Source organism: Poromitra crassiceps (assembly GCF_964638095.1).
Source record: "Poromitra crassiceps genome assembly, chromosome: 14".
In the NCBI taxonomy this organism is placed as follows: Eukaryota; Metazoa; Chordata; class Actinopteri; order Beryciformes; family Melamphaidae; genus Poromitra; species Poromitra crassiceps.
In genome coordinates this window covers 598,701-624,787 of record NC_139633.1, presented here as the reverse complement: position 1 = coordinate 624,787, position 26,087 = coordinate 598,701, and the positions used below count along the sequence as shown (strand labels likewise).

General features: G+C 42.9%; 1 protein-coding gene across 1 annotated transcript in view; it reads left to right on the top strand.

Annotated features, from left to right (window-relative positions):
* LOC310789531 (uncharacterized protein) overlaps positions 1 to 26,087 on the top strand; it is a gene marked incomplete at both ends in the record, with an annotated part of 80,031 nt that overhangs the window by 2,676 nt on the left and 51,268 nt on the right. Inside the window, 4 exons of the mRNA XM_083651167.1 lie at positions 10,405 to 10,642; positions 14,681 to 14,843; positions 15,482 to 15,644; positions 19,450 to 19,588. Coding sequence (XP_083507293.1) covers positions 10,405 to 10,642; positions 14,681 to 14,843; positions 15,482 to 15,644; positions 19,450 to 19,588 — 703 coding nt within the window. The remainder of the gene's footprint in view (positions 1 to 10,404; positions 10,643 to 14,680; positions 14,844 to 15,481; positions 15,645 to 19,449; positions 19,589 to 26,087) is intronic.

Sequence of the window (26,087 nt, the reverse complement as noted above, 5' to 3'; positions counted from 1 at the left end):
CTGATAAACTTGTCTGTGCAGCTCTGTGGTGATCAGCTAATGTCTTCATAGCATTGTGATTATGATTTAATGCATTATGGAAGATAAACGCTGGAAGGCTGGGTAGCATTAGCTAACGTCATCCAGGCTACAGTAACATTAGGCTATTATAGCTATGAAACGCTGATTCAAACGTTACAATAATAAGACACAATAGGAGCCAGTTACCCTACTGTAGATAGAGAGAGTAATTTCAGACCACCAGATATCACCATATTTATGTTATTAAATGCTGTAACGTTAACGGTAATTCTCATGTGTATGGTTTATTTATAAGCATTCATTGATTGAAGCAGAGTGCTGGTCGGTTAAGTTTCTCTGTAGTCATGTCCTCTGCTCCAATCTTCGGTTTCGTAGTTTCTTCTGTCTCTCGTCCAGCAGCTGCAGATGTCATCATTATCCACGTTATTGATGATTATTTATAAAAAAATCTCATTGTGTAAATATTTTGTGAACGCACCAATAGTTAGAGAAGGAAACCTCTCTTTGCATTTTATTTTGTTTTTTAATAAAAGTAGGCTACTTAATATCTCACGTGGCTTTGATTCATCATTGCAAATTTAGCCCAATTTGTAGAAAATGCAGATGTGAACAGCTAGGTTTAATGACAAATATGGAATATCACCCAAGGAAATACCACGGTTTAATGCCAACAGATAAACCATACAGATTTGTTGTAATTGTGAACACAAAGGGAGCAAAGACATTTTCAAGTATAACACAATGTACAACTTTTATTCAAAGACAGGATTGAAAAATATAGGTCACTTGTATTCACTTCAGACAAGACACTACGTTAAAGTCTGAAATTTACCTAGATTTGCTATATGAATTGACATTTCAGCTTGTCACCTGATGTCATTATTAATGGACAGTACAGTAGTAAAGATTTTGAAAATTTTGATTAATGAATCCAAGTCAGAAACAACATGTGCCTTTTAGAATTCAAAAACCTTACTTCCCACAATTAACTAGCCTGCACTAACTACTGCACAGTAACGTGTACAAATATTGAATGCAACAGTCTCGTTCTGGAGCGAACCCCTCAGCTGAATTCACGTTGGAATATGATATGATGAGATGAGATGAGATAAACTTTATTGTCCCTGGAGGGAAATTTGTCTTGGGCAAAAAGTGCTAGTGCCAACATCGGTGTTACAGACACAGTAACAAAACAAACACGGTCACAGTCACAGCATTGCACTTCACCACAGAAAGAGTGCCAGCTAGACACAAGATTGCACTATTTCGAAGATTGCACATGCCCTATTGCATAGTGTGTTTAAATCATCAAACCAGTTAATAAGGGAAGAATAAAATAAGCAATAAAACCATAATACCATAAAAATCATACAAATAGAAATCAATATAAAAATCAAATCAAATCAATTAAAATTAAAACAAATCAAAATCGGCAGCGGATTTGATAAAAGAATAAGAGAATAAAAGAATAAAAGAATAAACCAATAAAAATGGGGTTAAGAGGTTAGAGAATAAGACCAAGGAAAAAGCGGTAAAAGAACATAACCAAACAAACCAGACTATAAATACCGCTTCTACCGGACTACCTACCTAACCTAACTAGAGTGCTACCCCCGGGGGAAGAGCAGGCTGTTTGTTCAGCAGTGCAATTGAGGTGGGGAGAAAGGAGAGCTTATAGCGATTGCTCCTGTGTTTGCTTGCTCTGAATCTTCTCCCGGATGGTAGCAGCTCATATTCCGAAAATAAAATGTGAGAAGGGTCATACAGGACTTTGTGAGCCAGGCTGATCACCTTTTTATCAAGGCTTGATAGATTTGATTGTACTCATACAGCAGTGTGGAGCTTAACATCTAGCTAGGTTGCATCTGGAATATGATCTGGATTATGTATAATATACAGTATAACACTACGCTCACTATGTCATGACATTCACGTTAACGCTATAGCCTCCAAAACCTACTGTAGGTAGCTAGCGTCAGCTACATCTGTAACCACGCTGAAATGCGAGTGCATTAACGTTATTTCTAGCTAGGTCAAACACACCTTACCGTTATGAGTGTGGCCGTTTTTGATTAACATTAAGTCCACGATCATTTCCGGGCTGCAGCAGAGTCGAGCCCCGGAGGCAGCCTGGAGCTCTGTGAGCTCCAGAGGGGTGCGCGATGCACTGCTGCCTGCCCGACACCCTGCACCCGACCTCGGGCTGCAGCAGAGTCGAGCCCCGGAGGCAGCCTGCCCGACACCCTGCATGAGCTTGATTTGTTTTGAAGGTTTTGTCTGGTACTATTCAATATGATTTATGCAGATAAGACAGCGTGTCCCTGATAACTAGATCATATCACTGTATAGATGATGACTGTTCTTCACAGCCACAAATATCTCTCCAGATCTGCGGCCATCTGCAGCAGGGATCGAGGTTTGGGTCCGTGTAGACAGTTGTCCTGTTCCTCTTTCATTCCCTGACCACCGTCACAGGAGTCATTGGCAGAGGCGATGTTCTCTCTTCTTGGAAGCTCTAATAATATAAAACATAGTAGTTACTGTATGTTACACGTGGCTAACGTTAGCTAGCTTCTGACATGTTTTTCTAGAATTCATTAGATCGTTAAATGCTCCCGTAATCTAGCTAACGTTACCTCGCTAACCCACTACAGCCGATGAGGAAAAGTCAGTCATTTATCGAATGTCTTTCTTACCAAACACAATTACGCTAGTTTCTGAGATAATATATAGTGTGGCATATACCTGTGAATAACATATTCTTACCTGGAAATCACACATCGATCCGTAGGCCAGCTCTGAGTCTGTTTACATTTCGGGCGGAGGGGCTGCATGGTTGTAGCCATTGCGTGCTAGCAGTACTGAAATGAAAAGTGTTAGCTCCCGTGCTAACAACAAAGATCGCAGGGTGATGACGCCATCTGTTGCACTGCGCATGTGCTCTGTGTGCTAAGCTGGTTGGCTGATGGAGTGGTCTATCAAAGGAGGTACACCCGCCCCTCCCCGACGGCAGAAACCGGTTTGAATGGCTCATTCTCCAGACCATAGTGACTGAGAACAGGTCTGAGAGCAGGTCACGTGGGGGATGGGTTTACCCAGGCTACTTCAGCTGTAGGCTACTCGTAACAAAACCATCAAATTTTCAACAGTTAACATTTGCAGTAGCTAGGCCTATAGGTTACTGGCTATTACGAGGTGAGGCAGTATGCCCCGTGTCTCTTTCTCTCTTTCTCCCCCCGACGAGGGAAGTGGAGAGGGCTATTGCGGTGCTATTAAACGTATAATGGTTGGAAAAGATCAACATTTGCTTTTTATTTTCTCCTACCCTCTCCTACCTAAAGTAATCTAATGTTACACCACAGACCTGTATGGTCGGGAATTATGTAGCCTAATAAAACCAGAGAAACTAATTCTCATTTTTAAATCAAGATGTGTTTTTTCTGCAATGTAGGCTATAGTTGAAAATCAATGTGGCATTCTGAGGAGGGAAGAGTCTCTGGGCCCTATCTTCGCAGTGGCCTTAGGCGCAAAAACTGACGTTAAACGCAAAAAAAAACGCGCCTTGCGCCTGCCTCTGGAAGATAGCAACATGGTTTTAGGCCCCGAAATGCGCTTAACGCCGAAGAGGCGTGGCGCAGTGCCAGAATAGGCCAGAATGGGCGTTGCGGCCTTAAATACCGGCCTAACGGTATCTTCCCCCCTGGCGTTAATTTAGCGCTTAGCGCTTTTCAAAACCAGGCCTTATTCAGTGCGCCGGTTATATTGTAATTGCGCGGAGCTCTCCTCTGCCATCTCACACTCTCTCCCCCTCTCTCTCTCTCACTCCCTCTCTCTCATGCGTCAGACAGGCACAAAGACCAATGCAAAAAAGTGGTTATATCGTAGTTTTGAGCCCCTGTCATTCAGAGGCTGTTCTCTCCCCCTCTCTCTCTCTCTCTCACTCCCTCAAATCTCCCAGCATGCATTGAGGGTAATACATTTCAAGAAGAAATATCAACCAAATCAGCCTAAATTGCCTAAAGTGGTAGATAGAAATAATGTTTCTGTTCACGCAACATGCATTTCTCGAACATTTCAATATTGGCCAAAAAAACCCATAGACATCCAAACACAACCCTATGTGAAACATATATGTAATCTAGGTGGTATATATATCCCACGCAGATATAACGTGATTTAGATGAGAGAGCCGCAACACGGCTGTACTGTGATGTCCGTTCCAAACAAGACTTGGCTTACTTCACATCCACTTTTACAATAAAAACACATTTATGCAATGACTTTACATAATGTAGGCTATATTTATGTGCATCATCCTACCTGCAGCAGGGGAGAGAAAACAATATCATTCTGGACAAACTTTCACCAATCTAATCTCATCATGACATAGGGATAGGCTATATTTTTCTAGCCAATGCGTTTAGAACATTCTTTTCACTTTGATCTTGCTATAGTGTAGCGTATTTACATGCTTGCAGTATTTAAACTGCAGTTAGATTGGTTTGAGAAGCATAATAATATGGAATAATAGCCTATATATGGAGACAGACAGACGGGGATGAAAGGGAGGCGGGGAGCTCAGAGCGCTTGGCTTTTCTGACCGGACTGGATCGCTCCGTGCAATTGGAGCTTAAAAGGGAAGCTTGTGATTTGTTTACTGCACTTCTCCAATGACCAGATTGTGCATAATTTTACGCTTAAAAGGCATGGTTATAATGCTCAAGGCCGCCTGTAGCTCCGACACCAAAATATCGAGTGGGCTGGTCCACGCCCACTAATCTGCGCTGCGCCGGGCGCTGGGCGCAGTTTATAGGCCGATGCAACGATAGAGCCCTCTGCGTGCGCAAAGTGTTGGAGAGAGAGTATCTACGTGCGCAAAGTGTTGGAGAGAGAGTATCTGCGTGCGCAAAGTGTTGGAGAGAGAGTATCTACGTGCGCAAAGTGTTGGAGAGAGAGTATCTACATGCGCAAAGTGTTGGAGAGAGAGTATCTACGTGCGCAAAGTGTTGGAGAGAGAGTATCTACGTGCGCAAAGTGTTGGAGAGAGAGTATCTACGTGCGCAAAGTGTTGGAGAGAGAGTATCTACATGCGCAAAGTATTGGAGAGAGAGTATCTACGTGCGCAAAGTGTTGGAGAGAGAGTATATCTACATGCGCAAAGTGTTGGAGAGAGAGTATCTACGTGCGCAAAGTGTTGGAGAGAGAGTATCTACATGCGCAAAGTGTTGGAGAGAGAGTACGTGCGCAAAGTGTTGGAGAGAGAGTATCTACGTGCGCAAAGTGTTGGAGAGAGAGTATCTACATGCGCAAAGTGTTGGAGAGAGAGTATCTACGTGCGCAAAGTGTTGGAGAGAGAGTATCTACGTGCGCAAAGTGTTGGAGAGAGAGTATCTGCGTGCGCAAAGTGTTGGAGAGAGCGAGAGACATCCATGCCGTGCGTATGTATCCAAGCAAGGATTTCCTGCACTGCACAGAGAATACTGTGTGCGCTCAGGCGTACACCTGGCGTAGTGGGGTTGTTTGCGCTAAGACCAGCTATTTGCTGGTGTTAAAATTGAGAGCACCCAAGGCCCCTTTTTCTAACACATTGCGCTGGAATGCCTATTTTGGAACGGGCAACGTCCAAACCTCTCTTTGCACTCGGAACATACCGACAGTATCTTCCCGAGCGCTAAATGACACTTGCGTGAGACGGATGATAGGCTAGAGGCCCACGGAGACTCCTGGGCCACGCCTACACCTGTGTCTGCCTTTAAACCCCAGCGCAAAACTGGACGGTGGAGGCACACGATAGCTTAAGACACAGGGAAGATAGCAATAAGAGGCGCGCAAACGGCAGCGCAAACGATAGCGCCGTACGAAGATAGGGCCCTTTGTGTACTGTATGTGAACTGGGTGTTGTGGAAGATTAATTTCAATTTTTGTTTCATTGTTGGTTATACGAGGAACCAAGACTGCCTTTATTTCAGTTAATGCAAAATAAGAAACCTGAATTATTCTGGTCAGGAGATGACGGTAACTTGTAATGGCTATTCAGAGAGGAAGTCTTCAGTTTGGTCAGTTTTATTGGGAGAGCCTGGAAACTGCATGGAGAAGTTGTTGATTTGATTATATGATTGTTTTGTACATGTATGGATACACTTTTTCTCACTTGCTTGTGTCTGTGTCTTGTAAGCCCATACAGGCTGGGCACCCCGTGGTGCACGACATAAATAAAACATTATCTATCTATCTGTCTGTCTGTTTGTCTGTCGATTTATCTATACTCAGATTTAGAGGTTTTGATTTGCGGTGTACAATAACTTTTTTGCTGCCTAAAATGGAGCCAGTCAGCCTCAGACCCTGACTTTAGCCTTAGCCCAGGCCTTGTTTCTCTTGTATAAGAGTCTAGATCAGGGCTGGGCAAATTTTTAAGTGGCCCGCCATAAATTTAGAAAGGGGAAAAAAATGCTTTTCTTTTGCCGGTGAAACGGAAAACCGGAAACGGAAAACCAGGAGAAAAGAAACTGAAAAACATGTTTTCCCCATTTTGTTTTTTCCATGTAAAACCATTGAAAATGGGTTCCTTGAATACCCTGACCTGGTCTTTTTTTCTTTTTTTTTACATTTTTAATACTAAATGTTGGTGGTGGTGAAATTATCTCTGTCTTAACCTGTTGGCAGGCACAGGAAAATATTTGAAAACATACATAAATACCCATTGTAATAGGTGAGCACATCAATAAACTGTCATTTATTTAGGTAGAAATAAAAGAAATTAAAAACCGCCGCACTTAATATTGTTTGGCCCGCGACTCCTTATATTTTTCTGTATGCGGCCCACAACCAAAAAGGTTTTGCCACCCCTGGTCTAGATAACTGTGCACTAAACCAGCGGTTATCTCGGCCCTTCACCCTGTATCTATGCAGACGAGCATGTTCATCCCAGTCAAAGAAAAACTAATTATGCAAAAACCCCTGTTCAACAAAGTGTTTAGTAGAAGAAGAAGAACTGGACGGACAAGCCCGTCTTTATTCGTGACACGAACACACCCAACACACGCTTGCGGCCAACAACACACACACACACACACACATGCTGACGGTGGCTGGTGAAACAGTCTCAGCCAACCTGGACTTAGACTCATTTCTCCAACAGATCTCAGTGCGTTCAGGTCCACGGACAAAATTCTGGAGGTATGGCGTTTCAACATTTCAGGACAATTTTCCTTGTCCTGTTGGCAGTCTGGGTCTGCATCATGCTTTACATGCTGTCATGGGAATATATATCACAAAGGATCAAGTAAGTTGTTGTCGAAAGATTGTAATCAGTGGTCAATTTGTACACACATTGCAAAGGGGATGGTGGGGTCTTATAAAAAGATAGGTTTATGCAGGCTTCAAACGACGATCAAGTCCACATGGAACCTCATAAATCATATACTTAACCACAGTAAATCACCTCCAGTTGCACCAGTTGAAATGCAGGGGAACGAGGGGATACTCTCTAACCCAAGAGAAATAGCTGATGGCTTCAATGATTTTTTTGTTAATGTTGGCTCTGTTCTGGCATCAAGTATCGTGGATACTGATGTGAACCCTTGTAGCATGATTCAGGGGCAGTTTTCTCCACTCCATGGCTTTGATCCTCTGAGTACTCAAGAAGTCTGCAATATCATCATGGATTTAAAGAATTAAGCCCCAGGACACGATGGCATCAAGAGCATCCTTATCAAAGAATCTATTGATTATATAATTAAACCTCTAACCCACATTTTATCATTATCACTGCAATTTGGCATTGTCCCCCAGGATCTCAAAACTGCTAAAGTCATTCATCTTCAAAACAGGTGATACCAAGGACTTCAGCAACTATAGACCAATATCCATTCTGCCCTGTATTTCTAAAATTCTGGAGAAATTAGTTTATTCAAGACTATCCAGCCACCTAGCTACAAACAACATTCTATATGAACACCAATATGGCTTCGGAAAAAAATATTCAACAGAACATGCATTACTTCAGTTAACAAATATAATTTCAACAGCCCTGGACAAAAATAAGTTTGCCCTTGCTGTCTTGTTAAGTTTTGAAATCAAGATAGCGTGATTGACAGTATCAAAGGCTTTACTAAGGTCTAAGAAGACACCAAGGGCAAACTTATTTTTGTCCAGGGCTGTTGAAATTATATTTGTTAACTGAAGTAATGCATGTTCTGTTGAATATTTTTTTCGGAAGCCATATTGGTGTTCATATAGAATGTTGTTTGTAGCTAGGTGGCTGGATAGTCTTGAAATAAACTAATTTCTCCAGAATTTTAGAAATACAGGGCAGAATGGATATTGGTCTATAGTTGCTGAAGTCCTTGGTATCACCTGTTTTGAAGATACTGTAGGAATGACTTTAGCAGTTTTGAGATCCTGGGGGACAATGCCAAATTGCAGTGATAATGATAAAATGTGGGTTAACAGGTATGGAGTGGAGGATACTGCCCTGAACTGGTTTAAAAACGATTTAAATAACAGAGAACAATTTGTGTCACTTAATTAATATTCTTCTTCTAAATCCAGAATCATGCACAGGGTTCCCCAAGGATCAATCCTGGGTCGTTTATTATTTTTGATTTATATAAATGATTTAACCATGTCTTGTGAACATCTTCTACCTGTATTATTTGCTGATGACACCAACCTTATTGCAACTCATAATAACTTCAGTCATCTGGTTGGCTGTGTGAATGATGAATTATCTACTGTCTCCAAATGGTTTCAACTCAACAAATTAACACTTAATGTAAACAAATGCAACTTTGTGATCTTTTGCAACAGAAATAAGTCCTACCCAAAAGAGTCTGCGAAAATATTTATCACTGGATCTGAAATTCTACAAGTCAATTCTACTAAATTCTTGGGAGTTATTGTGGATGACAGACTCAATTGGTCTAACCACATTAACCTTGTGTGCAAAAGGTCTACGAAGATGCTGGGCATTATAAGAAAAGTCACCCCCTTAATACATCCTTCAGCCCATCTAACTCTGTATTATAGTTTTCTGTTTCCCTACCTAAATTACTGTAACATTGTCTGGGCTGCTACATTTCCCACCTATCTCAACAAACTGTATATTATTCAGAAAAGGTTCCTAAGAATCATCTCACATTCCAACAGACATGCTCCATCTACTCCACTTAAAAACAAAAATCTTTATTACCTTTTCATAAACTCAATATTCTTCAAACATGCTTATTCATCCACAAGTTTACTTACAGAAAGCAAGATCTTCCCGACACTTTTCGAAATTTCTTTACATTCATTCAGACATACATTCATATCACACAAGACACAACAATAATAACCTCTATTTACCCTTCACCCGAACATCAAGTCATCAACACCACATTTCTTATAGAGGCCCCATGCTCTGGAGTGAATTAAGTCTTCAACTCTGATCCATAGCTTCTCACTCACTCTTTAAAAATCATCTTAAAAAGCATCTTATCCATACATGAACCATCCAATTATCAATCCAACTCCCTCTCTGCCCTTGCCATTGTCACGTTCTTTGTTTTTCTTTTGCCTTCTTTTGTGTGCCCTTCTCCCATCTGTGTGTATATTGTCTCCTTATTCCTCCATCTGCTACGCTCTGCTTTGTACCTTGTCTCCTTATTTATCTGCACAAGTCATTGTGTTAGCCTGGGGATGTCAATAGACTAATTTTCTCTTAGCCTATTGTAACTTTGTAATTTTTTGATATGATTATTTTTTATATGATTATGATTGTACGATTATGATTGTTGATAGGGGTGGAACTCCGTACAAGCCCTGTGTGCTTCGTTCCCTCCTTGCACTGTTTTAATGTGTGCTAAATAAAAATAAATAAAACTTATGGAGACAAACAATTTGATAGAGGCGAAGACAGCATGGAGGGTGAGTGACATGTAAGTTAGGGATGTTAGGTATCAGACACTTCTGCCAATGCCCTTAATAAAGGCACTGTAGCTGCCCACTGCTTTTAAGTAGCTAGGATTGGTCAAATACAGATAAAACAATCAAGTGCAACTTAACATAAATTAATACTCATGGCACTTTTATCTTATCCTAACTTCTAAATGTATAGTACTATATTATATTAAAATACTTAAAATGACTTCCCCTCATTTAAAAATCCAAAGCAACCAATCAGGGTGCTCTAGAACCTAGGTAATCACAGCATACCACACAGGCTTTCAACACATTCTCACTCCCAACTCATGACTTGATGACAAGAAGGGTTCCTGACCGATCTGCAGTATATGAAGAGTTGGGAGTGAGAATGTGTTGGGGCTTTAACTTCTGAATACTGCATAGTGATTGGCTCCAGGATTCATGATGTCAAATCATGTTGGTTGAAAATTGCCTTTTCAGTGAGCTCAGAGAAACTGGTCAGACGGTCAAGACGGACAGCACCACTCCACCTGGAGCTGTAGGTTCCCTCCAGGAGACTGCCATGCCTCTCCTCTTCAAAAACAGCACCACTCCACCTGGAGCTGCAGGTTCCCTCCAGGAGACTCCCATGCCTCTCCTCTTCAGAAAGGACTTTAAGAAGCTGCCTCAGTGGGATTTTGAAGATGTGTATAACCTGGATATCCACCCCAGAGAGACAGTAAGCAGACTATAGCAAGACCCTTGCAGCATTAAAACATGGGAATGGGTAGCCTCAGAATTTGACTACTCATTCGTTTCACTCAGTCATAGTCTCACAGAAGGACCCTGTATTTTCACTGTGGGCTGCGTTTGCAAAAGTCCTACTTTTTCATGTAGCAATCACAATAAAACAGTACTTGCCTTACACACAACGTTGTCCATCAAGTCGGGCTATTCATGTTATTAAATATTGCGTAGTTTCCAATTCGGAGCCATTTATGCCAGAGGCTGTGATTTCTGTTCTTCCAGATGTGTAATGACGGGTTTCCACCTGTAGCCACAGCAGAGAGGGCGCTGTTTCCCTGGGAAGCGGAAGAACAACAATGGTCATTTTCAATGGAAAAGACAGGCAGAGACAGCCTCTGGTATGACAAAAAATAGCTCAGAATTGGAAACGACACAATATTTAAGAACACGAATAGCCCGGTTCAGTAGACAACAACCTTGTGTTTAAGGCAAGTACTGTTTTATTGTGATTGCTACATGTATGTAAAAGTAGGGCCTTTGCAAATGCAGCACACAGTGAAAATACGGGGTCCTTATGAGAGACTATGATTGAGTGAAACAAATGAGTAGTTGAATTCCGAGGCTAGGGAATAAACAAGGCTGATATCTTCTGGCAAAGTGCTTGTGTGGTGTGACCTGCTTATATTTGTTTTTCAGCTGTCCTCTGTAACCCTCTGCCTCTGTAACCCTCACGGCCGGGACACACATCTTGTGTCTACCTACCTAGTGCGTGGTGTGATGGCTAAATGGTAAATGGTAAATGGTCTGCATTTATATAGCGCTTTTATCCAAAGCGCTTTACAATCAGTAGGTAGTCTACATTCACCCATTCATACACCGATGGCGGCAGGCTGCCACGCAGGGTGCCTACACACCATCGGGAGCAAGGAGGGTTAAGTGTCTTGCCCAAGGACACAACGACAGCAGCTGGGAGGGAGCGGGGATCGAGCCGCCAACCCTTGCGTCATTGGCCGACCCGCTCTACCTCCTGAGCTAAAGCCGCCCCACATGGCTGCTGCTGGCACGCCCGCGGCATCCACACAGGCAGTGTGGCTGCTGCGTTGCAGCTGCTGCACTGCTGTCTGTCTGCCAACTCTCTTCCTATAGAGTTGACCTTTTATTAAATTTGCTATAAACAATACAATGATGATTTTAACTGAAGATCGCTTGGGCTCACTTCATAATCGAGGCAGTATTGATTTGTGTGTGGGTGTGTGTGTGTGTGGGGAGGGGAGGAACGACGCCACGTTGTAGCCTATGTACTGTATGTGGTTTTCAGAGGGCAGGAGAACTGCAGCTGTGAGCTCATCTCCGTCTCAAATCAAAACGAGCCTTGATTGGCTGTGGCTGCCCCTGTAAAATATTATTTTAATGTCTATTTGTGTAGAGACGCGCGCGGTAAGCAGAAAAAATAGGCGTCCCCAGCGAGCACAAAACGTTTTTTCAACGTTGATTTTTAGTTTAAATCTGGGTGATATTGGGTTTGAACGTCTAAGACATACATGGGCAACATACGGCATGTGGCCCGCGGGCGCCCCCTGTGTGGCCCGCGATGGAATTGCAAAAAAAAAAAAAAAAATGACAGTGCACCTGAATGCAACATGCAAGATACCCACTGAATAAGTGTCCAAATGTTCATGTAATTCTGGCCAATACTCTTCTGTTATAGCATTTCAGTCTGGAATATGGAATATCTTTCAATAATATTTATGACTAAAAGGCTAAAAGTAATCTCATGTGTAAGAAATGACTGTTCTACATTGAAGTAGAAATTTAAATAATTAACTTGTTGGTTTTGGATTTATTTAGCTTCAAGAGTGCATTTTTGTTCTTGTGTGACCCTCAACACAGGCTTTGAGAATCCCGGGCCACTTACTGATACTTATGCTTAAATTAACCCACTCATATTCTGGTTTATTTCAAGAAAAACATTTCGGCTAGTGGAAATTCTAATTGGCTGGTAACTTTAAAATCTAGCAGCCATATTGGCAGGTGGTGAAAAAAGTTAATTTCAAGCCCTGCAGGGAGAGCAGGTGCAGTGACATAGGAGTGAGTGAGAAAAGGATCAAATATTGGTGGTTAAGACTGAATAATGACATCACAACTGTTAATTTAAAATGAGTTATTCCTCTGGCTTCAAATGCCCAAAAATTTTCGCGCTGGCGCCGTTCAGCCCTCAGCAAAAACTGATATCGAGGACATTTTTTTGTGGCCCTCTCTATCATCAAAGTTGCCCATCCGTGGGTTATGGCATGACAATATTTGTTCGGCCCCCGGCAACAATCTGGGTTTCTCATGTGGCCCCCCATGAAAAATAGTTGCCCACCCCTGGTCTAAGACCTAATTTCACCCTTTTCAAACGTCAACGTGTAAAAAAACACAATTTGGTTCATTATATTGTTAAAACATTTGTTGTAGCTTGGAATAGAGACAATATTGATAGTGTGTGAATTGGCATTTGTCCATTTTATTGTGTAACTGAGTTGAAATCTGGTCTACACGAAAACTACATTTCAACGCATTTTATGTCACATGAAATATCATAAATATGGGACTATATAGGCTATGTGGTGCCAGCAAAAAGCTTCCAGGACACAACTATGGTTAATAGTTTAGCGCAATACTATAAAATAATGAATTAATTTCCTGCAGCAACGCGCATGCGCAATTACTTAGTCGCTAGCTATACTAGCTGTGACTGACTAGACCGATCGCTTCTATTCTCTAGATGACGCGCGTGAGATGCGCGTCTCATGCCGGTGGTGTGGCTGCTGTAACCTGTTAACATGGGCGGCGAAATAAAAATCAACAGGTAACGCCACGCAGATGCACAGCAGACGCAAGATGTGTGTCCCGGCCGTCACCCTCTGCCTCTGTAACCCTCTGCCTCTGTAACCCTCACCCTCTGTAACCCTCACCCTCTGTAACCCTCTGCCTCTGTAAGGCTGGTTTCACACCGACGACCCACGCCTTGCCTTGCCTCAACCCACGCCTACGCCGAGCTGGGCGTGAACCTGTTACACGCTTTTGCGATCACACCGCACGCCTTTTGCACGCCGAACCTGGAGCCGAGTCACAAGCGCCTCTCCTCTCTCCCGACTGTATTTGTGTTGTCCAGAATTGTCATGGGTAGCCTCTAGGTAAAATAAATCTGATATATTTAATGTTCTATTGATGCTGGATATGTATAACCAGGTCTGACTATAGTCGGACATTTTAGAGAGGTGATCTTGCAAGAATATGTGCTGGCACAACAACATTGTCCATCTTGCTTCTTCGGTCGCTATTCTCTCTCATGAAGATTTGTTTGCCGACAGGGAGAAAGCCCCACGTGATAGCCACCCGTCAATCTCTCTCTCGCTCTCTCTCTCTGCTCAATACTGTTGTAGAAACTCCATTTTATTTTGAAATTCAGTTGACTTTGCCAGTTCCCACGGATATTGTCGCGTTTTTCTTTCATGGCTTGACAGAAAAGCCTGCCTGCACGCGCCTTGTCGGCGTGAAAATAGAACTCTCGCCTATTCGATAAAATCGGCAAGGCACAGGCAAGGCGTGGGTACACGCAGGGTTCACGCTCAGGCGTCCGGTGTACACAGCCTCGTTGACTAAAACGGACACCTATTAAAAAGCGTGGGTAAAGGCAAGGCATAGGCAAGGCTTGGGTCGCCGGTGTGAAACCAGCCTAACCCTCACCCTCTGTAACCCTCACCCTCTGTAACCCTCACCCTCTGTAACCCTCACCCTCTGTAACCCTCACTCTCTGTAACCCTCACCCTCTGTAACCCTCACCCTCTGCCTCTTCCTTCAATCAGTCATTGAAACAAACTGCATTTATGTGACGATTGATTGACCCATCCTTTCTTTCTCCACTGCATTGAGCTCTCTCAAACAATCAGGTTTAACCAAAAAATTAGTATGATGACACATTTTCTAATCTCAACGTTTGCCTGTTTATTCATGTATTATACTGTATTTTCTTTGCCACTGTCAGACCTGTCCCCAGTCTCTGCAGAAGAGTGAGGATCCCAGCTTCAAGCAGGCTTTCATCCCCAACGTGCCTCTGTTCATGCACAAAGACAATCTCAACATGAGCGAGTGGAACAGACTTTCCCATTTCAACAACCCCTTTGGTTTCATGGAGTTCAGCCACCACGGTACGGGCGCGTGTGTGTGTGTGTGTGTGTGTGTGTGTGTGTGTGTGTGTGTGTGTGTGTGTCTGTGTGTGTGTGTGTGTGTGTGTGTGTGTGTGTGTGTGTGTGTGTGTGTGTGTGTGTGTGTGTGTGTGTGTGTGTGTGTGTGTTTGTGTGTGTGTGTGTGTGTCTGTGTGTGTGTGTGTGTGTGTGTGTGTGTGTGTGTGTGTTTGTGTGTGTGTGTGTGTGTGTGTGTCTGTGTGTGTGTGTGTGTGTGTTTGTGTGTGTGTGTGTGTGTCTGTGTGTGTGTGTGTGTGCGTGCGTGCGTGTCTGCAAATTGCAGTATTGCGTAGTAGTTAATGTGATACTAAGCCCCCCAAAATCAGTGGTCTCTGCTCCATTTCATTTGAATTAGCCTGGATTCAGACTTTAGAATCACATGTTGATAGCCTATATCCTATTCAAAATAGATATTTGAGACTGGGTTGCTAGAGGCTTCAAACTGTGTGTCTGCACAGTGTATTTTAATTTAAAGAGGAACTAAACCACACCTAAATCGGTGGTGGAGCCTGACACATAATGGTGAAAAGCAGGGTACTGCTGGCCTTTGTGCCAGGGTTGGGGTTTATGTATTAATTTATATGTTTTGCTTGGCTTTGCAGAAGTGAAGGCAGCTGTGGATTTGATCCCAAAGCCGAAGGAGCCACTGCTCCTCCCCAGAGGCGATAGTGACGGCTGTGTGCGCTGTGCGGTGGTGGGCAACGGTGGCATCCTCAACGGCTCTGGCATGGGGAAGGAGATAAACGCACACGATTATGTGTTTCGGTAAGATGGGCACAGAATACTACGCTCTAAAGCAGTGCTTCCCAACCTTTTTTGTCTTATGTACTACAGCCCGATACTGGGTTTTTGAGGCCGATGTCGATATCAGGGAGTAAAAAAAATACAATATCAATATATTGGCCAATATTCTTATATTATATATACACATTATATTACACAATTTCTTTTGCAATGGTCCCTCAAATATCAAAGACTTAGTTGACATGACTTGAGGTAATGTAGGCAGGATATTTTACAGCTTATCAATAAACTTTATTGTCCAAATTGACATCCATTGAATGAAACAGTAAACGTCACTGGGAATTTAATAATTATAAATAACTAGAAATACAAAAACAAAAAAAAATAGAACCAATATATATATATATATATATATTTCAATCATGAGAGACCGGTTGGTAAGGTTTAACAAGGGACTTTATTTAGCAAGTGGCATGCATGGCAAGTACTTTGGCGTATGACTCCATTGTAAGATGGCGCTCCTATTTAGGCGAGAGGGCGGCATCTATTTGGGCTAGAGAGAGAATATATATATATATATATATATATATATATATATATATATATATATATATATACATATATATATATATAATGCATCTTGAATAGATGCATCTTGAATAGAAAATAAATGCACAATAATTGTAAACACTCCAGAACGCTCCAGAACCGATATTTCCGGCGGCGGAGCTGTGGAGCAGTTGAAACCCAAAATGACACAGCCGAAGAAGGCTGTATCTGAGCTAAAAACTTTGGCACTTCCATGTGAATAATGGCTCGGTATTGGAAACTGTGTATTGATAACGTGTGTATCGCGTGAAGCGATTGGAGCCGACCTCCCAGTGGTTAGAGGACCCGCGCATCCGAGACTCTGAAGGAAGAATGAGTGAGGAGTCTCGCGCTAGCTAGCTGGCTGCTAGCTGGCCGCTAGCTACTTTTAGGTGATCGCTCGCCTCAAACTCGATGTACTTAAGTGATATTTTAATTCCGTTTTACACAAGGTGCAAACTACGGCTCATGATTATCCACTGTGCCATTTCGGAAGTAAAACGAGCCATTTAAAAGCATATTGCTGTCGTTCTCTTCCATGCCTCCTGCACAAGCAGGAGACAGGAAACCGAACGGCTTGACTACAAGTATGGGTGTGACGAAGGGACAAAATAGCGGGATGCGATTAACGCGATTAAAAAAAAACGCGTTATGATCGGCTCGCGTTAACGCGCGATTAACGCGTTAACACTGACAGCCCTAATATATATATATATATATTGAGCCTGGGCTGTTACAATATATATATATATATATATATATATATATATATATATACCGGTATATATATATATATATACATATATATATTAACTTGAGTTAAGGAAAAGGATACAAATATACACAACATGCTGTCTATAACTTAAAAAAATTATATATATCGGCAATATCGGCCAACATATTGGCTGATACTGATATATTGGTTATTGACCAATATCGGCCGATAATATCGGTGGACCGATATATCGGTCTGGCTCTATTATGTACCCCTTGAGCTGTTTTTCCATGCCAATAGTACCCCCTCACTCATGCGTGTTGATGATTACAAGTAAATCCATACAAAATGTTTCACTGAACTGAACGCGTTTGGGTGGCAATTATCAGTAGCATAACATTGTAACAGCTGACACATTTGCGGGGGGGGGGGGAACTAGTTGCGGCGCGCACGTACCATTTTAACAATGGGCGTATGAAATTACTTGGAATACTTTTTTAACATAGTTTTGGAAGTAAATTGTAATCCCCAGTTTCCAAGTACCCCCTGCAAGCTGCTCAAGTACCCCTAGGGGTACATGTGACGTACCCCTGGTTGGGAATCACTGCTCTAAATCTGATCAATACTACTACTATACTGTAGCAGTAAAGCAACAGATAGGAGATTTGTGTGCAGCGAGATTCAGTGTTGTGCATGAACGCTCTAAAAGAGCCCTGTTCATTGAACAAGCTCATATTTTGGTGAACATGTGAGCTGAGCGGATCCTTTTCCAAATACATAAACGTACTGTACAGTGAGCGTGCGGGAGTGAATGTCACTGTTATAAGCCTGGATTTGAACCCACAACCTAACACATGATGAGAGGGTGCTGTTGCTTTACCTACTGATCCAAACTCCTGGTACCATTCTTTTCACGCTCTCATACCTCGATAATTGCCCATTGTGTTTACATGCGTGTGGTAATTTACGTAAGAATGAAACCGGTTTTGCTGTCACCTCGACGTGCTGCTTCTGTCTCTGCTTCTCTCTCTGCTCTGCCTACCCGTCTGCGGGTGGGGGTCATACAGGCAGACACCCACAGTGGTGAGCCTCTTTTTGGGCTGTGTCAAGACAGCAACAGTTAGCAACGGAAATACCGCAATTTACTTGCCGAATAAATGTAATCGTGACTTTGGCATGTTCCCCCCATTCAACCGGAAGAGAGTGTGACTTTGGCATGCTACCCCCATGCAACCGGAAGAGAGTGTGACTTTGGCATGCTACCCCCATGCAACCGGAAGAGAGTGTGACTTTGGCATGCTACCCCCATGCAACCGGAAGAGAGTGTGACTTTGGCATGCTACCTCCATGCAACAGGAAGAGAGGGTGACTTTGGCATGTTACCCCCATGCAACAGGAAGAGAGTGTGACTTTGGCATGCTACCCCCATGCAACAGGAAGAGAGTGTGACTTTGGCATGCTACCCCCATGCAACAGGAAGAGAGTGTGACTTTGGCATGCTACCCCCATGCAACCGGAAGAGAGTGTGACTTTGGCATGCTACCCCCATGCAACCGGAAGAGAGTGTGACTTTAGCATGTTACCCCCATGCAACCAGAAGAGAGTGTGACTTTGGCATGCTACCCCCATGCAACCGGAAGAGAGTGTGACTTTGGCATGCTACCCCCATGCAACCGGAAGAGAGTGTGACTTTGGCATGCTACCCCCATGCAACCGGAAGAGAGTGTGACTTTGGCATGCTATGCTACCCCTACACGGTGTTGACATCTCAAAGTCTCTCTCTCTCTCTCTCTCTGTGTCTCTCTCTCTCTCTCTCTCTCTCTCTCTCTCTGTGTGTCTCTCTCTCTCTCTCTCTCTCTCTCTCTCTCTCTCTGTGTGTGTCTCTCTCTCTCTCTCTCTGTGTGTGTCTCTCTCTCTCTCTCTGTGTGTCTCTCTCTCTCTCTCTCTCTCTCTGTCTCTCTCTCTCTCTCTCTCTCCCCCCAATCGCTCATGTCAGATGAACGCCCACCAAGAGCCAGGTCTGCTCAAGGTTTCTTCCTCGTTTAAACGGGTCTTTCCTTGCTGCCGTTGGCAAACTTGTTTAAATTGCCACATGACCTTGCAGTAAAATCGTCAGTGCATGTGAGAATTGTCTCAACTGTTGGGTCTGAAATAAAGAGCCTGGTCTTCTACCTGCTCTATTTGTAAAGCTGAAAAACACAGGTTGCGAGCACACTCAAAATCGATTCAAAACTCACTGGGTGCAGGGCAAATAAATACCGTAGGTCAGAGAAGGACAGAAAGTCTGTTGTCTTGGCAGGAGACAACAGACGTTTCAGTCAAAGACCTCCCTCAGCATTGAGGAAGGTCTTTGACTGAAATGTCCGTTGTCTGCTGCCCAGGTTTGAGGATATTAAATCATATGAAAAGACATTTGGAGTGCTGGCTTCTTCCTTCTATTTGTAAAGCGCCTTGAGATGTTATGATTTGGCACTATATAAATATAAAATTGATTGATTTTGATGCTCTGACTCTCTCCTGCAGGATGAACGGTGCGGCCATAGAGGGCTATGAGGAGGATGTAGGGAACAAAACGTCCGTATACGTTCACACAGCCCACTCCATCACAGCGTCGCTGTACCTTTTTCAACGCTTCGGATACAGACACATCCCAGACGATGAGGTACGCATGCACGCACATACACACACACACACACACACACACACGCACGCACGCGCACACACATGCACACACTGCCAACAGAGATGGGAAGTAACAAAGCATTTGTACTTCTGTAGTTCCTCCCTGGATAGCTGCTGGGTGTCTTTGCACATTAGCTTGAGCGTGCTAGCATGCGGTATCGGTGCTGACTGAGATCCCTCAATTAGTTCCTCGTTTAATCCTGACTAGGTCAGGTAAGAGCGAGTGGTCAGTGTCAACGCTGCTTGTATTTTCCAAGACAGTGGCGCTGCCTTCAGAGCTTTCTGCAGGCAGACAATCTGCAATACACAGGCTGCACTTACACACTAGGTTACTGCATGCTGCAGATCTCTCTCTGGGTCAGGGACACTATCTAACCTATCTAAATGCAAGAGGTTGTTCAAGCAATTTGAGAGCGTGATTTATCAATTTCACATTCAGATTTTGGGCCCTTGGACTCATAAAGCCCCCACGTGTGCTTAAATTTGCTCTGCTTGTCCTCAAACTGTACTCTCACTCAAAAGTTTTCTGCTTGGACAGATTTCCTGCACTCTCACAAATTTGAATGTGAGTGAATGAAATCTGTCCATAAAGAAAAGTTTTGAGCGGGAGCATAAAGTTTTGAGCGCAAGCGTATAGTTTAAGGACAAGCAGAGTAAATCTTAGCACATGCAGGGGCTTTTTGAGTCCAAGGGTCCAAGTGGGGCAAGTAGGGTAAGTGGGGCATTCCCTAACTGCGGCCGGGAGACTGTTCCATATCTTTCCGCCCACAATGGACAGGACGTTCTTCCCCAAAGCGGTGCGTCTGTGGCCCAGCTCACAGTCTCCTCTTAGACACGCCCTGGTGGTCATGCCCTCCACAAACCTCCGTTTAAAAAACTCTCCCGGGGGGGTGGGGCAAGACCATGGAGACACTTAAAAATAAAACAGGCCTGTCTAAAGGTTTTAAAATGGTCAAAATTAAGGAAATCATGCTTCTTTATAATGTTACAAATATGATTGGTTTTTTATCAAAGATCTTTAGGGCTTTTTTAAAGTCGAACTGAACCTGTTCGTCACGTGCATAATGAGTCCGTTTCAGACTGAAAACATAGTTTGTCTAAGATGACAGGTTGAGAGGCGGGTCATAGTATCATGTCGATGATTTTATTTGACAATTCTGGGGACTGGATTGGGCTTTGGCCAATCCTGGCGTGTTCCGCCTCCAAATTGAGTGGGATTCAGTGTGGGATTCAGGCGCTCCCCTCGGGAAGAGCCTTTTGACGGGAGGAGCGGAGCTCAGCGCCCCGCAGGCAGCCAGCTGCCTTCGTGTTGCCAAGTGGAGAGTGCAGCACGTCGGCCTGGAATCTCCGAAGTGCGACCCCTGACAACCAAGCTCTCGGATGCGCGCGCCATTATCGCTGCTGTAACGATACGATATCCCTGGAATGCGCGTTTTAACGAGCCAGTTACATTTCTTTGTATTCTTAGAGATTATAGTTTTTGTTTTTTGTTCATGTTTCTAACAATTGGCCAAGTTAGTAGTTAGAGTCCAAAGAGACACCCAGCGCGCATCAGCCAAGCTTGGAACAGAAGAGGAGTCCTGGTGCTCAACAGTGAGGAACATATATAGAAAAAGGTTTTACCGGGCAATGTAGCCTACCCAAAGTAAGAAGACTGGAGCACTCTTAGTCTGCACGTTCTTTTTATTTAGGGGCTGACTGACGTTTCGACAGGTAAACTGTCTTCCTCAGAGTCAAGCAGAACAATGAAAAGGGGGAGGTTTAAATACCCTCCTCCCCTGTGATGTCATTGACAGCCATTTAAAAAAATAGATAAAGGTACATAGAGAAATAAAGTCGTGACATCTGTACAATTTAAGGACATGACATGAATATGTATAAGAAAAATAGACACAAGTATTTACAGTACATAGTGGCAGTGTTTCACCAGGGGCAAATAGCCTGTAGGTAGAAAGGGGAGACATTGCACAATATTCAAACATGTCATTATTTACAAATATTGACATGTTCTGGATAGTGGCTTCCACAAAACAGATAGAAAAACAAATAATTAGAGAAAGCAGGAAAGACTTAGTTGGTCATTCACTCCTCCAGTGGCTGCTGCATTGAGGGTAAATATCCAAAAAGCTTCTCTGCATAACAACTGCTGAATCATGTTGCCACCTCTAGGGGGTGCTGCTGAATCATGTTGCCACCTCTAGGGGGTGCTGCTGAATCATGTTGCCACCTCTAGGGGGTGCTGCTGAATCATGTTGCCACCTCTAGGGGGCGGCTTCACTTTTTACATTCCAATGAATTGGCCATAGCCAAACATGAAGACCGCTCCTCTTTTTTAGATTGCTCTAACACACACAAAGCTAAGTTTTTCTTCCATCCCCTCAATGGCACAAAATACGAAATTAAAGACTTCATTAATTGCAACTCCACCCACGTGATTTACATGCTTAAATGTCCGTGTTCGTTAATTTACGTGGGACAGTCAAAAAGAGCATTAAAAATCAGAATAGGGGAACATAAAGCCGCTATACGCAATACAAATATGACCTATGCTATGGCCAGGCACTATTCAGAAAAACATGGCTCTGTTTCCTCCCTCCAATTCATTGGAATGTAAAAAGTGAAGCCGACCCCTAGAGGTGGCAACATGATTCAGCAGCACCCCCTAGAGGTGGCAACATGATTCAGCAGCACCCCCTAGAGGTGGCAACATGATTCAGCAGTTGTTATGCAGAGAAGCTTTTTGGATATTTACCCTCAATGCAGCAGCCACTGGAGGAGTGAATGACCAACCAAGTCTTTCCTGCTTTCTCTAATTATTTGTTTTTCTATCTGTTTTGTGGAAGCCACTATCCAGAACATGTCAATATTTGTAAATAATGACATGTTTGAATATTGTGCAATGTCTCCCCTTTCTACCTACAGGCTATTTGCCCCTGGTGAAACACTGCCACTATGTACTGTAAATACTTGTGTCTATTTTTCTTATACATATTCATGTCATGTCCTTAAATTGTACAGATGTCACGACTTTATTTCTCTATGTACCTTTATCTATTTTTTAAAATGGCTGTCAATGACATCACAGGGGAGGAGGGTATTTAAACCTCCCCCTTTTCATTGTTCTGCTTGACTCTGAGGAAGACAGTTTACCTGTCGAAACGTCAGTCAGCCCCTAAATAAAAAGAACGTGCAGACTAAGAGTGCTCCAGTCTTCTTACTTTGGGTAGGTTACATGCCCAGGTAAAATCTTTTTCAAGTTAGTAGTTAGTTTATGGGATAGGAATTCTGCCAGATGACAGGCACTAGGCGCCATTTTCGACTTCATTTGGAAGAGAAAATTATCCTGAAATGAAGATTTGATTGACAGCTGCATGTCGTGATATGATTGGTTGAAATGGGGTAGAAATTTGATAGTTCTAGGTGACGTCAGCAAACTGTACATTACTGTTATCAATGAAATCTTGAAAAATGAACTTTTGATGTGAAAAAGTGTGAAAAACTAAAGAAATTAGATTGTTGTGATTTTGTTTGCATACATTATTAAATAGGTGCACTGCATACCCAGGTATTTGAACTAAAAGAAAAGAAAAGTCATTTTTGGGTTCAGCTCGACTTTAAATAGAGATTAAATTGGCTTAAGAGCTGTTTTACATGCCAACGACCAGCTGGTTAAGCAGTAGTCAATGTGGGAAAAAAATCATAGAGTGTAGGAACATCAGGGCAGCATCGTCCGTCAGGAAATTTCTGATCTGTCTGAAGTTCGCCAGATTGTATTTGACTAAATTGGTCACTTTCTTAATGTGTTTCTGAAAGGTGAGGGTTGAGTCCAAGATGACTCCGAGATATTTGAACTCGCTTACTAGAGCGAGTTCAGGAACACACCCGAGTGAGCGACATTTTTTTTTTTTTTTTTTTTGTGAACATCATACAGACTGTTTTTTTTTATTTAAGAGGAGACAGGAATCTTCTAGCCATTTCTGGCCGTGGACCATCGCTGCCGTGAGGGCCTGTGCAGCATCCGCGGCGTTTGCTGCAGCCGTAAAGATCACGGCGTCGTCCGCATACCACTGTGCATAGACATTTCTGCATGCATCAAAAAAATCATTAATATACAAAGAAAACAAGATCGGGCCAAGAATGGATCGTTGGGGGACCCCTACTGGACAGTCTATGCATGGTGATTCGACTCCATTGATCACCACGCACTGCTTTCTGTTGGAGAGATATGATTTAATCCAATCGAGTGCCTGGGCCGAGAAATTAAAATGGGTCAGCTTGGTCAGCAGTACATGATGGTCAACTGTATCAAAGGCCCTCTTAAGATCGAGGAACAGAGCACCGACACAGCCATTCTTGTCCAGGAGGCATTTGGTTCTTTCAATTAACATGCTTATGGCCGATTCTGTGGAGTGGTGGGCACGGAAACCGAATTGCATTGGGTGCAGAGCTGTGAGGCCACTGTTGAGATGTTCTAACAATTGTTAACCACCCATTTTTCTATGATTTTTGAAATAGCTGGGAGAATATTGATTGGTCTGTAATTATTAATGTCAGATTTATTTAATTAGATTAATAATTAGATTAATATGACATGAGGTTTTGTTAGCTTTGCACAGGAACACCCGCTAGAAATACTTTTTACTTTGATACTTTATTACAGCATGTCCTGCACTCTCTTTTTTTACTTTTACTTAAGTAATGTGTGTACTTTTTAGGCCGGTGCTTGCACCGGCCTATGGGAGCATGTGTGTCCCAATCGCTGCACGACTCCTGGCACACTTTCATCAAGATGGGCTTTTACTTTGAAATTTGTTTTATTTGACGAATGTCCGGTTTCGGACTTCCTGTCTGCCCTGATCTGATCTTGTTCAGCTTGACAGAGTCGCTCACGGCCGCAGAGGGTCCGCTCCCATGTTAACGTTACACGCGACGCAACAAATAAACAAACACACATTTCCCAGTGTCTCTGGACATCAACAGTAGCGGGAGACATCTCCCCTTCCAGCAAATATACATGAATGTTATGCGTAAGGAACATGAACATCTTCCCACGAGGCAGATAGCTAAGATAAGTAACAGCTGAGCTAAGTAGGCTATAGACCAAATCAGCGGGGATGTTTACATTTACTTCCGGTTACCCCTGGGTCGACACATTATAATGGCGGTGAACGACACAAACTGACGTGTTGAAGACAAAAACAGACAAAGAAGACAAAAATGGTTTGTTCGTGTTGTGTTGTTGTTTAATATCATTCATAACAACACTTTCACTAACGTTAGTGGAGACCAGACTAGCTAATTTACCTGTTGGACCAGACCAGACCAGAGTAGACTTGAAGCTAAATTAAATTAACGTGGCGTCAGTAGCTCTGTCTGTAACGAGTCTGCAAAAAAACAGCGAGTTTGACAGTTGTAAACAAACGTTATTAGCTAGCTAACACTACATAAAACAAACACAGAAGAAAGGCTAGATACGTTGGACAAGCATGTTTACCAACCGTTTGAACATTTAAATTGAAAGTAGTCGGCCGAAAACAACGAGAGGGTTTGACAGCATTTATTTGACAACACGCACATTTAAACCTGCCGCCTTCCCCAAGTGGTACGCGGAAGTAATGTTGTTTACATTGTGACGTCACGGTGATTTGGTCTATAACTAGCGTGTTAGCCGATCGGAAAAGCATGTAAACAGCGGTGAGATCTCCTTTATTAAAGTATGCAACCATTTCCAATGAACAAATGGCATGTAGCCTTCAACTTTAAAACAAAACAATGTGCTTCTGCTTACTTCTTACATTCAACTCTCTATGGCAGTGAGTGCAGACAGTGCAACACCAGTGGCATGTAGCCCTCAAGTATTTAAAACAAAAACAATATTGTGCTTCTGCTTACTTAGCCTACATTCAACTTTTTATGGCAAGGGTAACACATCCAATCTCGCCAAGCACCTGAAAGACAGGCACCCAGACCTGTTCAAAGAATTCAAGGTGGGTTAATTCTTTCAAACGGTGTAAAATAACACGTTTAACAACATATCAAACGGACCTTATCCTGTCACATTAGTTTTTGAGATAGCTGGCAATGCATTGTGTAACCAAAAAACGTTTGGCTAACGTTAACGTGTTTTGTAATGGAATCTTTATGGGACACGTCTAATACCTGGCACAGCGTTAGCTAGCATAGTGTAGCACGTGTGCAATGCAATGTTTGTAATGGAATCATTATGGAACTATGGCTAAGTTCGGCTATTAGCCGTGTCCCATACCGATGTAGTCCCGACTAAGTACCGACGTACCGAAAACCGTGACAACATTAGTTCTATCACAGAGAGACATTCAGTTAATATGGCGTTATTCGTCTAACACAGAAACATTCAGTTAATAATATAGAGAGACACATTTCAAAAGGTGTCCTTCAATCCCACAGTGACTGTTAAGGGTGTTACTAAACCTTGAATTTGTGAATGTGATTAACCTTGT